Genomic DNA, 11,707 nt, shown 5'->3' on the forward strand with positions numbered 1-11,707 from the left:
GCGGTGTCCGGCAGCGGTAAACGGTTTGTTGCTTTAGAAATGACAGAAGAGGACGGGTTCAAGTTAGTAGAAAAGAAAGATGGAGACGGTTTCACTGGCAAAAAGAGAAAAAATAGAAAGAATAACAAGTTCAAGGTGAACTTGGACAAATCGATAGACGACCACATGAACTCGCTAAAAGATAAAAAAGATACCATGGAAAAGTCAAAATTCTTACAAGAACTACGCAAAAACATGAAGGAACTCGGCATAGAAAAGGGAGAAATCAAGACGATCCGCTGTCTAGCTCTGGGGTCGCCGATCGACACAGCATGCTCTAGCGCAGCGATGTATCAGTTAGCACTGCTACAGCTAATCCAATCGGACCTTGAAGTCAAAAAAGACAATATATCCGTTTACGATCCAGTATTCGAGCCAATGGACCTGGAATTATTCCAAAAGTTGGGGTACGCCATAAGTGAAACCGATCCGGAAGACATAATAAACGACCACTACAAGAACTGCTTATTCTACATGCCCCATGCCCCTACATCGCTAACCAACGAAATTCTGGCGAACCGGGAAATCAAAATGATTATCGGTAATAATATTCCCGAATTTGATACGAGAATCAATGATGAGAAAGCAAAAGAATATCCATTCCTGAAGGAAGCAATTGACGACCTGCTGGGTGACAAGGTCAAGTACCAGGCAATTGCGATAAACAACAAGCTAGCCTATAAGGAACACTACTTCCAAGCAGTTAATGACCTGGCAATAACGATACGAAAATAATGCAGATATCCGATATAGAATGAACGTTACGACCTTGCAGTATAGCCATTGATCATCAGCTACATATTAATGATGTCCCATATGTACGAGATATCGCTAATTCGAACTCATTTGCTTGCTATGACTGCACCTTGAATGCCAACGATGCCCAAATAGTGTGTGTGTACTATTTTGCACCTTGAATGTCAATAATGCCTGATTAAGGCGATCTGCCCACTGATAGAATTACCGCGGCATTTGAGATTCCACAGCAGCCCTCAAGCAGACAAGCTACGAATGACAGGTATTAAATAAATCATATCACACAATTATATTAAACAGTTAAATCAAAAATTTCATCAAATCTAGTTATCCTTCTCGTACTTTTCCCAGTTGTCCAGAATGTTCTTAATCTTTTCACTTCCAGTGAGCTTGTATACGTCCTCGAAGTACTCCTTGGTCAGCTGGAATGGCTTGGCAGTCAAGTTTGGAATGTACTTGCCAATAAGGCTGGCAGGCTTGACAGCAGACTGTGGAATCTTCTTGACCAAGAATCGCTGGAATGGCTTGACACCGCTTCGCAGGTACGACGAGTGGAATGGCACGGAAATGCCCTTGAGAGGAATAACGGCGTAGCCTCGCTCAAGGTCAACAGGCTGTGGCTTGGCCGAGCTTCGAGCGCTGACCTCGCCAACAATCTCATGCAAATGCTCCTTGACCTGCTCGACTGGCATAGTCTGCAGCAGCTTGTCAATGTTGATCTTCTGGACCTTGAGAACGTTGAGCACGTTGGTCAGGGTGTCCAGAGCTCGCAGATCACCAGCAGCAACATACTGCTGGTTCTCAACGTTGTAGTTGACAATCTCAAGCAGCCACTCAGTCTTGTTGCCAATCTCATCAACAACGAATCGAAGGGCAGTGTCATCGAAAGTGGCAGAAACTCGAGATGGGTTGACAGCAACCATACCGTAGTTGGATCGACCGGCAGCGTCTCGTGGGACGGCAACCTGCATGGTCATACCTCGGTAGAACACAACGTCAACAAGCGACTCAATTGGCATAACATCAGCCAAAGAAGTCAATGCAGAGTACTCACCAAGAGAGTGGCCGGCGAAGCACGAGTCGGCGGCAATGAGACCCTTGGACTTCATGTCCTCGAAGGAAGCCTTCTCCATAAGAGTAAGGGCTGGCTGAGTGAACTGAGTAGCAGACAGCAAACCGGTTGGGGATCGGAAAGTAAACGAGTCAGTGTCCTCGTCAATGCTCTTGAAGATCTTCTCGGACTTGATGGAACCATCCTCGGCGATCGACTCGAACATCATGGAGATGTAGTTGGCTCGAATGGCCTTACCTCGGGCACCACCAAAGTGGATAGTGAGCTCCTTAGGGTTGTTCTTGACAATGTCAATGATGGAGAAGCCATAGTTGTTGAGGAAGTGGATGTCGGCTCGGTCCCAGACAGTTCGGGCAACAGCGCTGGACTCGTACAAGTCCATACCCATACCCTGCTCCTGGGAGCCCTGGCCAGTGAAGACGTAGGAAGAAACTGGCTGATCAACCTCGGCCTCGCCAATAAGAACAGTCTCCTGAGTCTCTCGCTTGATGGACTCGACCTTGATGATCTTTCGGCCGTTAATCATACCAATGTGCTCAAGTCGGGTCTCAATGTCATCGTTTGGAAGAACCATGCCCACAAACTGGCAGTTGAAGGCTCGCACTCGCTTGATGTTGTTCTCAGCAGCCCAGGTCTCAACCAAAGATCGAGTAGCAGCAGACGAGTACATACCGTGGGTAATGGTACCAATCAAGTTAGCGTAGGTAGCAAAGACTCGCGAAACGTGGATAGGGTTGTAATCACCGGACACGTTGGCGTAACCCTCGTTGGAAGATGGAGCTCGAGAAACAAGAGAAGTGCCGCCAGCATTGAGTGGAATGGAGTTCTCAAAGTAGATTGGCTGCTCAATAGTAGCACCATGTCGCTCGAGGTAGTCAATGACTGGGTTGCCATAAGACTCACCAGCCTCGTAGTCGACAGTGCCGAGCTGCATGATCTCCTTAGTTGGCAGCTCAAGAAGAACCTGACCAGTGGTCTGGACAGATGCAAACACATCCTTGGACTTGAACTTCACGAAAGTCTCGGTTCGGAAGATAAGAGTCTTGCCAAGGAGGTCAACAGAGGAGTCGTCAAGCTGGAACCACTCCTTGGAGCAGAGAACAGCAACGTCCTTTGGAGTCTTGAGCTCAACCTCTCGTGGAGTCTCGTCCTTTCGCTGGAAGGTGTTCTCGAAGTCCTCGTAAGCACCTCGGTACAAGAACTGGGAAGTAACCTCCATGACTGGCTTGCCGTCCGCTCGCTTCAGGATACCAGATACCTCAACAATCTTACCAGAAGCCTCGTTGAGCACAGCCTTGAGTCGAGCAGTGGTAGTGACAAGATCGCCCTTCTTCAATGGTTCAGCACCTGGGAACATGGAGAATCCGTTGGAAAGGTGAACAAGCCGCAAGATATCGCCATCAATGGCCTTCGGGAAGATGGCCTTGATGATAGCCTTCCAACCAGTGACAATGGCAAAGTCCATAGGAGCGTAAGTAACCTTGTTTGGTCGCTCAACGAAGGCCTCGCCGTTGTTGCCGACAGCGTGGCAGAAGTCAGCAATGGACTTAGACTCGACAGTAATAGAGTTACCGTCCCATGGCTTGGTGATATCGATGTTAGTGTTGTACTTCTCGGTCTCACCGAACCATGCTCGCCAGTAGAACTGCTTGATTCGGTCGTTTCGGTCCTCCATAACCTCCTGAATTGGAGCGAAACCGACACCTGGGCAGTACTTGTACAAGAGATCCAGGGCAACTGGCTTCTTCTCGTAAGTTCGCTCTTCAATAAGCTGAACCTTGATAAGATCCTTGGCCTGGAGAGAGATCTCGACAACCTTGGTCAGCTTGCCATTGATTGGCTCAGACACAACAATCTTGGTCTTGGCTGGAGTGGTAGCATTAGAAATCTCAACTCTGAGGCCTCGCACTGGAGCAAGAATCTGTCGAATAGCGTTTGGCAAGTGCTTAGAGCCCTGGACAATGAACTTAGTCGACAAAAGGCAGTATCGCCAAGAGTAAGACTCGCCAGCAAGCAGATCAAGCCAGTCCTCGTGGGATGGAACAGCTGGAGCATTGCTGGAGGCATCAATCTTGTAGACAACGTTGTCACCGCTGTGAGAGAAGGAGACAGCAGCAAACGCCTTACCGTGGAGCTCTCGCTCAGATCGCGGTGGTTTGCCGCCGAACGACTCGACCACTGGGACCTTGGACTTGTCACCGCCGTAGACGTCCTTCAATAGACGCTCAATGTGGCCCTCGTGGACACCATCAAGGATCTTCTGGATTGGAGTGTCAACCTCAGTGGAGAACTTAGCGGCAACTGGACCGTGGAGAATACAAGTTCGGCCAACGTCCTCGCCAACAACAGCAGCAAGGTCCTCAGACTGCCACAGAGAGTCCTTCTTGAAGTACCACTCAAAGTTCTCGTCAAGCACTGGAACGAATGGAACTGGCTTCTGAGTTGGTCGTCGGGAGAGCATGAGGAAGTAATCCTTGTCCTGGGCGTTGATGATCTGCTTAGTGGACTCTGGGTAAGCCTTGAACACTCGGTCCAGAGTGGCGAATGGATCATCAAGCTCGTTGAAGGACTGCAAGACGGAGAGCTTGCCAGAGTCGTTGGTGAATCGCTCCTCGAGTCGTCGGATAACGTCACCAGTGAAGTTTCGGAGCGTGAGGTCGATCCATCGCTTCTCCTTCTTAACGTAGAGCAGGTCAACCAGTCGCTGGACAACTTCGCCGTAAGTCATATCCTCAAGGTCAACGACTTCACCAGCGCTGTTTCGGCCGAACCAAACCTTCTGGAAGTCAGCATTGAGTCGCTTGATGATGTAGTCTCGCTTGGAGTTAAGAGCCTCAACTCGCTTGTTTCGTGGCAGGTTGAAGATGGAGTTGTCAAGCTCGTGCCAGAAAAGCACACCTCGAGTAGCAAGCTTGTGGATTGGCTCACCCATCTCAGAGTTGACGGTGATGACACCACCGGTTGGCTTCTTGTAAGTCTTCTCCCAGTCCTTGTCGTCAACACCTGGAGCATCAACGATCGCCTGCTTGGCAGCTGGAGAAGTGAAGGCCTCCTTGGCGGTCATGACACGGGAACCCATGAGGAAACCATCGAATGGCATTGGTGGGTAGGAGAACTTGGTCGACCACTCACCAGTGAGGTATGGGTAGGTGTCCTCGGCGGAACCGAAACCGGAACCGGCGACAAGGATAATGTTAGGCTGTCGTCGGATTCGCGAGTACATCTGGAGCAATGGGGCGTGGAAGTCCTCGAAGGAGTGGTGACCACCACCTCGACCACCGGTCCACTGGACAACAACTGGGAAGTGTGGGTTGGCCTTAGCAATGGCAACACAAGTGCTAATGGACTCAACGGCACCTGGCTTGAAGGAGATGTGCTTCAGGCCGAGGTTTCGGATGTACTCGTTAGCAACCTCAACAGATGGGACACCAGCACCAATGGTGAGGCCCTCAATTGGGTAGCCCTCGGATCGCAGTCGCTCAATAAGAGGAATGCACCACTGCAGCATGACTGGGTTAACGTAGAGAACGTTAAGACTGATGCCGACACCAGGCTTGGTGGACTTGACAATCTTGTCAAAAACAGCGGTAAGCATGGATGGCATGAAGTAACCACCACCAGCAAGCTCAATGTGGTAGCCAGCGTTGAGAGTGGCGGCAACGAACTCTGGTCGCACAGTGGTTGGGGTCATACCTGGGACCATGAGAGGAGGTCGACCAAGGAGTCGCGAGAACTTGGTGTCGACGAAAGTAGCACCGGAAGAGGTCTTGACCAGCTTTGGAGAGTACTCCTTAACCCAGTCAATGGCGAACTTGACAGTGTCCTCCTCACGGTCAAAGATCTCCTGCTTGTAGCCAAAGTCCTCCTGGGAGGCGGAGCCGTCCAGGACGCCGGCCAGAATGACTCGGACGCCAGTACCGTCCTTGTTTCGGTGGGTGAGCAGACCCAGGCCGGAGATACCGCCAGGACCAAAGTCAACAATGTGAGTAGCAGAGAACTTAGTGGCAATCTCCCAGTTGACTGGCAGCTGGGTGATGAGCTCGGTAAGTCGACCGACGATGGAAGTCTTGAGCTTTCGCAAGTCAGAACCGTCGTAGGTGTCAAACACTGGGATGGCCAGGCTCTCTGGAGTGAACTCGATGTTGGCCTGCTTGAGGTCAGCAGTGATAACGTCAGTGGCGCCGGCCAACAAAGGAGAGTGGAACGGCGAGGTGATTGGCAGGAATCTGCTCGAGAACTTGAGCTTTCGCTCAGAATGTGGCACTCGGCCCTGGTTGAGACCGGTTGGCGCCTTGGCCTTTCGCAGGGCAAGGTTGAGACCGTACAGGGACTGTGGCGGGCCGGTGACGACCATGTTTCGGGCGCCGTTAATGAGCGAGATGACAATGTGCTTCTCCTTTGGCAAGTGCTTGTTGGTAGCGTCGACAAACTCCTGGATCTGGTCCTGGGACAGGTCTCGGATCGAGAGCATTGGGCTTGGCTTGCCCTCGCCCTCGGCGACGGAGTCCTCGAGCACCGATGGCGAGAGCGAGGTGTGTGGGTACTGCTGCTGGCACCGCAGGCCAATGTAGAAGAAGATGGTCATGGCCTTGACAGAGGCCTCAAAGAAGGACTCCCACGAGTCGGAGGATGCAATAGCGACGGCGGTAACGAGACCCTGGGAGTGGCCAGTGGCGCCGGCGAAGTAGTTTCGCAGCTCGCCTGGCGTCTTGCCGAGGACTCGGGCGGTCACGGCGTAGTGGGCAAGCTGGATAACACCAATGACTGGGACGGAGACTGGGGCGTAGATGAGGTAGTCATTGTCCGGGGTAGTCTCTGGCCGCTTGAGCCATCGCAGAATGTCAAGGCCCTTGGTGTAGATCTTGGAGGCGGCTGGGTGCTCTCGGGAGAGCGACAGCAGCTTCTCGGCGACGAGCTCAATGAAGTCGGAGATGGTGCCGTTGTAAATGTCGTAGATTTCTCGCAATTCGTCAAAGTACTCTTCGGTGTTACCCTGGCCGCCAAAGATGGCGTGCATGGAGGCCTCCTTCTCGGAGATGGCCCGCAGCAGAGCTGGCTCGTAAGGCTTAATTGGCCGGTTGGCGGCGAGTCGAGCAGAGTAGTAAGCCTTTACGACCTTCTTGATCTTGGCGGCAGTGGTTGGGTAAGAGCCCTCGGTGGAGGAACCCTCTGGCTGCTGCTGAAGGGCAGCGGCGACAGCGTGGACGTCGTTTCCTCGGAGGTATCGCGTCTCGAATTCGGTGAGAACGAGGGCAAGCACCTCGTCGTATGGGCCCGGCTCCTGCTCTACGAGGCCGGCGGCGAAGCCCAAAAAGGCGGCAAGGAGCTCGGTAGAGGAAGCTGGCTCGTCATCTCCGGCCTTGTCGTCGGTTGGCTGTGGCAGAGTAGCGGCGAACTGGTCCTTGAGCTGGGTGCAATTCAAGTAGAGCGAAGTTGGGACCAGCAGGGTGTGCTCAATGTCGCCGTGGCTCAGCACGAGCGGACGCAGCGAAGCAGCCGAGTGAGGCGTAGACACGCCAGTAACTGTTCCGTACATGGCTAATTTTTCGTTAGCTTTTTTAATCCGCAAAAAAAAAGAATCCAATGTTCTCGCGTAATTGAACACGATTTGTAGTCGAAACTTACCAAAAATCCAATGTAAACTGTCTCTTCTCTTTGATCAATTCAATAGGTCTCTTGACTTTTCAGCAAAAAAACCACGACTATTTTCAAATTTCCAAACCGGATATCGATCTTTTTTCTGGACTCGTTCCTTCTGGCCAATCAGTTAGCTGCAATTCGACAACATCTGGGGGGAGGCCACGACCCACTTACGATAATTTTCACAATAGAAATAACAAGGCTACCAAAAGAATCCTGTCGACGTGGATCAATCAAATCTCTCTGGTAATTAATGAGATCTGCCCGTAAGGAAAAAGGGTAAAGAAAGGTTCACGGTTGAAGAGTTAAGAAAAGGGAGGGAAAAAAAAGCAGGCTTTCAATGGCTTTTTACCTTTTGATTCAAAAAAACCGCAGCCGACCTGCTGCTGCCAAAACCGCACCCGGGTGTGCTCATCGTGTCTGCACGGCTATATCGCACTCCTCAGCTCCTCGACGCTGCACAACAAAATTTTTCACCAACAAATCCCCAACCTAATTATGGTTAACTGCTTGACAATCTTATCTTCCCTCGGCCGGGATACGCTGCGCAGGGTGCAGCCTCACGGTCTGCGCTTATCGTCGTGTGCGCTCAACAGGGCCTGCTGCGCGCTCCGGAGGACCGGATCAAACCTGATGCAACATCCATGCTGTTGGGCCCTCAACAAACTACCCAACCATAACCGCCGATGATTCAGCCGCACCTGGCTGCGCTGCGAGGACATGGCTGTGCGTCAATCAATGTCCTCGGAGCAGCGGCTGCCTCCCATTGGTCTCTACAGCGGCAGGGGGTGTTTCCTCCGGGTAGGCATTGATATGCGGAAGATGAAGCGAGCTGAGATATGGATATGTTAGGAGAGGAGGAATCTGCTTAGCTCATGTTATACTGCTGGTGGTGCCCTTTGTTGAGCAGCGCGCTGCAGGGTTTTTCCGGGTATCGGATCCGGGATCGGGCGTGCATATCGCCGCATCGCGCGCGGCTCAGTCGTTGCAGGCAGCCATCTCATCTGCGATACACCATACCATTCGCGGTAGTACAGGTGCTTGGGGTGTGTCTGTGGGGGAGGCTACTCGTATAATCATGTTTTGCACGTGTATGATTTGTCAGGCCTTAGGGGGGCCCAACCTGCCGTCGGCGGTTAATGTAATGCCAGCTACATGTACCACCAATACACCATAGGCTTACGTTATTAATGGCATCATCAAAACAGTGCTGTTGTTAAATGGCATCATCGGAATGAGTAATGTAGCCGTAGAGAGTTGAATTGTTGACTTTCCACCACAATTGGTAATGTAGCTTTGAGAGTTGAATCATTGATTTTCCAGTGTTCGACTGTGCATACCAGGAATCATTGGGCAGCTTAGAGAGTTGAATTGTTGACTTTTCACCAGAATTAGTAATGTACCTTAGAGAGAGTTGAATCGTTGACTTTTCACTAGACTTGATAATGGAGCTTAGAAGTTGAATCGTTGACTTTTCAATGGTTTTGATTGTGTGCTACCGGGAAACATTGGCTGGTTCGTGTAAAGATAACACTAGCACAGAGCTGCCTCGTTCCGCTTTATCACATAATGAGGACGCGCATAATGAGGAAGTACACAATGGGAAGCACATAATGAGGTAGCACGTAATGGGGAAAACTCTGTTGGTAGTAATTAAATACCGGTATGATACAGTAATGAGAACTGTAGCTAACAGGTGGTATGGTGGACGATTTTGTCGAGTATTGAGTTAAACAAATGGATTTACTTGGGTACAACAGGTGCCTTGTAGTAGGCAATTCGAGAACACTACAATATACTAGTTGGGTATATCCGCCATTTTCCCACTACCGGCTTTATCGGACTTTAAATATAGAGTGCTATCTTTGTTGCAATTGACATGGCGATTAACTGCCAAAGTTATATATCAAATATTCTACTATGTTATAATGTACTGTATATATTTAGAGCAATATTAACCCGAATTACCCATCGATTTGTCGATAAATTCGTGTGTGCCGGTACAAACAACCACAATTTTCGAAATTGAAGCTGGATTTCTTTTCATGGCCAGCGTATCTGGACCCTTTTGTATAGCTATCGCATCTATCATACAGCATTTATCATTAGTAATAGTAATACGTGGCAATTGCGTTACGATCACACAATTGGTGTACGGTGGTAAGCGGCCCGTTAAAGCTTATCTCCAAATCAAGGTTTCATCTCACCACACACGTCCACAAAGTCTATCAAATCAGCGGGAAAACGTGTTGAAAGATGCATACATTCCCTTATTGAATTCTACTCGGCCGATTGTTATATGTATTCATGTTGGTATAACTCGTACACCAAAGGATTTGGGCGTTTACGATACGAAATGTGAGATACGTCGCTGATAGTATTACCGGTAGAGGTGGCTCCCATTAGACTTTGTCATTACGAACCGGTGCAATGTTCAATTGTTAAGAACATCTCAATATTATATAGCCGATGCTTATGGTTCAGCTCAATCTCCGTTTCGCAGGGGGGTTTGGAGGGACTGGTCCCCCAATTATATTAAGAGGACATAGCCTTCCCCAATTAAGTGTATTAGATCCATTTAATAGACTGCCATATATTCAAGCGCATCCTTACTAAAGCTTAATTGTTGTGAAGATACCCATATTAGGGTAAAAACCATGGATAATTTAGCCCATGACAGGCTGCACCTTTTCTTATAGCCACAAACTACCCTATTCATATTTGGTTTTCTGCGTCTGCCCCTGTATGTTTATCAAATGTTCCATTACCTATTTGACCTACTCCGCACTAAAGACGAGGAGTTAAAGATCAGGAGACTCCAAAACTCCACAGAATTCTACATCTCCTCGGCGAAGCCGAGCTACGGGGGTTTGGGGGCTGGCCCCCAAAAGGTCAGTTGGGGGCTGGCTGAGCATCTGGAATTGAGCCGTTGATAACCTCAATATCGCTCTTTCCAGAATAGCTTGACTGCGCCAAGGAAAGCTCTTTATTCTCCAGGTCGAAAACAAGATATGCAGACCGCATAAACGTGTCACCAAGGATATTGGGTTCTTCAGTAGTCGGAATAATGCCCAAAACATACTGCGCAGGGGACTTGCCGACAATAATCTTGTCGGTGTCAACGACCATTTCGCTGCCGGGGATGACAATCTTCGCTCCGTGGAAGTCAAACTCAAAGTCTGGCAGGTTGTCGTTCTTTTCAGAGATAAAATAGAGCTGCATCATGTCATTGAACGTAGCATTGAACTGTTCAGCGGCTTGCTTGACAATATCCGATGGAAGATATGTAAATGTCGTTCCCGAATCAACAAGAACCCTTATAAGCGAACTGCTGATCTCCTTGCCACCAAGTGTAATTCCCGTAGACTCGATCATAAATGCATCTTCATGAACAAACGGGACTGTGAGCAAATCGCCAGTATATTTGGCCCTGTCGACACCTCCAAATAAAATTCGTCCGGTGGCAGCCTTTAGGTTGTCAAGGTACATCGAATATGCGTTGTGATATATGTGCCCTTGATCCTTGAGGTTCTGAGGAACGTTGGCATAGTGGCTGTCAGTCGCTTCATTGCTCACGAGCCCAACTCCAAAGATAGCTGTTCCAGCGGCTGGGTCGTCAACGACGCCGAAGAACTGGTTTTCGACGTGAGCGCCAGCAATGCTTATTGTATCAGTCACCCAGTCTCCGTGAGCTTCACCTTCGCCGTACGTAATGTCGAAATTGGAACTGTTGAAAGCATAGGTCGATGAGTCGTCTGGCTGGTAAGTGTTCTTTTGCTTCGTCTTTGGAGTGTTGACCCAGAAATCGCTCGATCCAGTATCCAAAAGGGATTGCAATTTTTGCCCTGGCGTGCCTAGTTCGAAAGCAATGGTGAAACTACCATACACCTTATCCTCATCTTCTGATCTCTTTACTAATGCATTGAGTCGTGGTGCTCGCTCGTGCCTTATCTCCAATGGGACAACGCCATTCGCAGTCCCCCGTTGAGCTTCAAATTGAGCAGCAGCGAACGTAGTCCCCCGTTGAGCTTCAAATTGAGCAACAGCAAATACAATCCCCCATTGAGCAAACAATGCAGTCTTCATCGCGATAATAAAGCATTTTCTGGGTGGAATTTAACCCGGGATATATATACCACTGAAAGTCATACCACTGAGCGTCGGCTTTCCAGTAAAACAACGGGGTCCATTAATCTTCCT

General features: G+C 49.6%; 3 protein-coding genes across 3 annotated transcripts; 1 reads left to right on the plus strand and 2 right to left on the minus strand.

Annotated features, from left to right (window-relative positions):
- Positions 1-39: 39 nt before the first annotated feature.
- On the plus strand, positions 40-774 carry BER1 (Ber1p; the record flags this gene model as incomplete). Its single annotated transcript, XM_076683691.1, has 1 exon — positions 40-774. The coding sequence occupies one exon, from the start codon at positions 40-42 to the stop codon at positions 772-774; it is 735 nt and encodes a 244-aa protein (XP_076542035.1).
- A 344-nt stretch (positions 775-1,118) lies between these two features.
- Positions 1,119-8,327, minus strand: FAS1 (tetrafunctional fatty acid synthase subunit FAS1; the record flags this gene model as incomplete). The annotated part of the gene is made up of 3 exons (XM_076683692.1): positions 7,682-8,327; positions 7,493-7,622; positions 1,119-7,405 (listed from the first exon to the last, which is right to left on the minus strand). Exon 3 carries the CDS (start codon positions 7,401-7,403, stop codon positions 1,119-1,121), a length of 6,285 nt encoding a protein of 2,094 aa, XP_076542036.1. The 5' UTR covers positions 7,404-7,405; positions 7,493-7,622; positions 7,682-8,327.
- A 2,072-nt stretch (positions 8,328-10,399) lies between these two features.
- TRVA0_010S01288 (pepsin-like aspartic protease) lies at positions 10,400-11,593 on the minus strand (the record flags this gene model as incomplete). Its single annotated transcript, XM_076683693.1, has 1 exon — positions 10,400-11,593. The coding sequence occupies one exon, from the start codon at positions 11,591-11,593 to the stop codon at positions 10,400-10,402; it is 1,194 nt and encodes a 397-aa protein (XP_076542037.1).
- Between the last annotated feature and the right edge of the window lie 114 nt (positions 11,594-11,707).

The sequence above is a fragment of the Trichomonascus vanleenenianus genome (genome assembly GCF_965637985.1).
Source record: "Trichomonascus vanleenenianus strain CLIB 3782 genome assembly, contig: TRVA0_010S, whole genome shotgun sequence".
NCBI lineage: Eukaryota > Fungi > Ascomycota > Dipodascomycetes > Dipodascales > Trichomonascaceae > Blastobotrys > Blastobotrys vanleenenianus.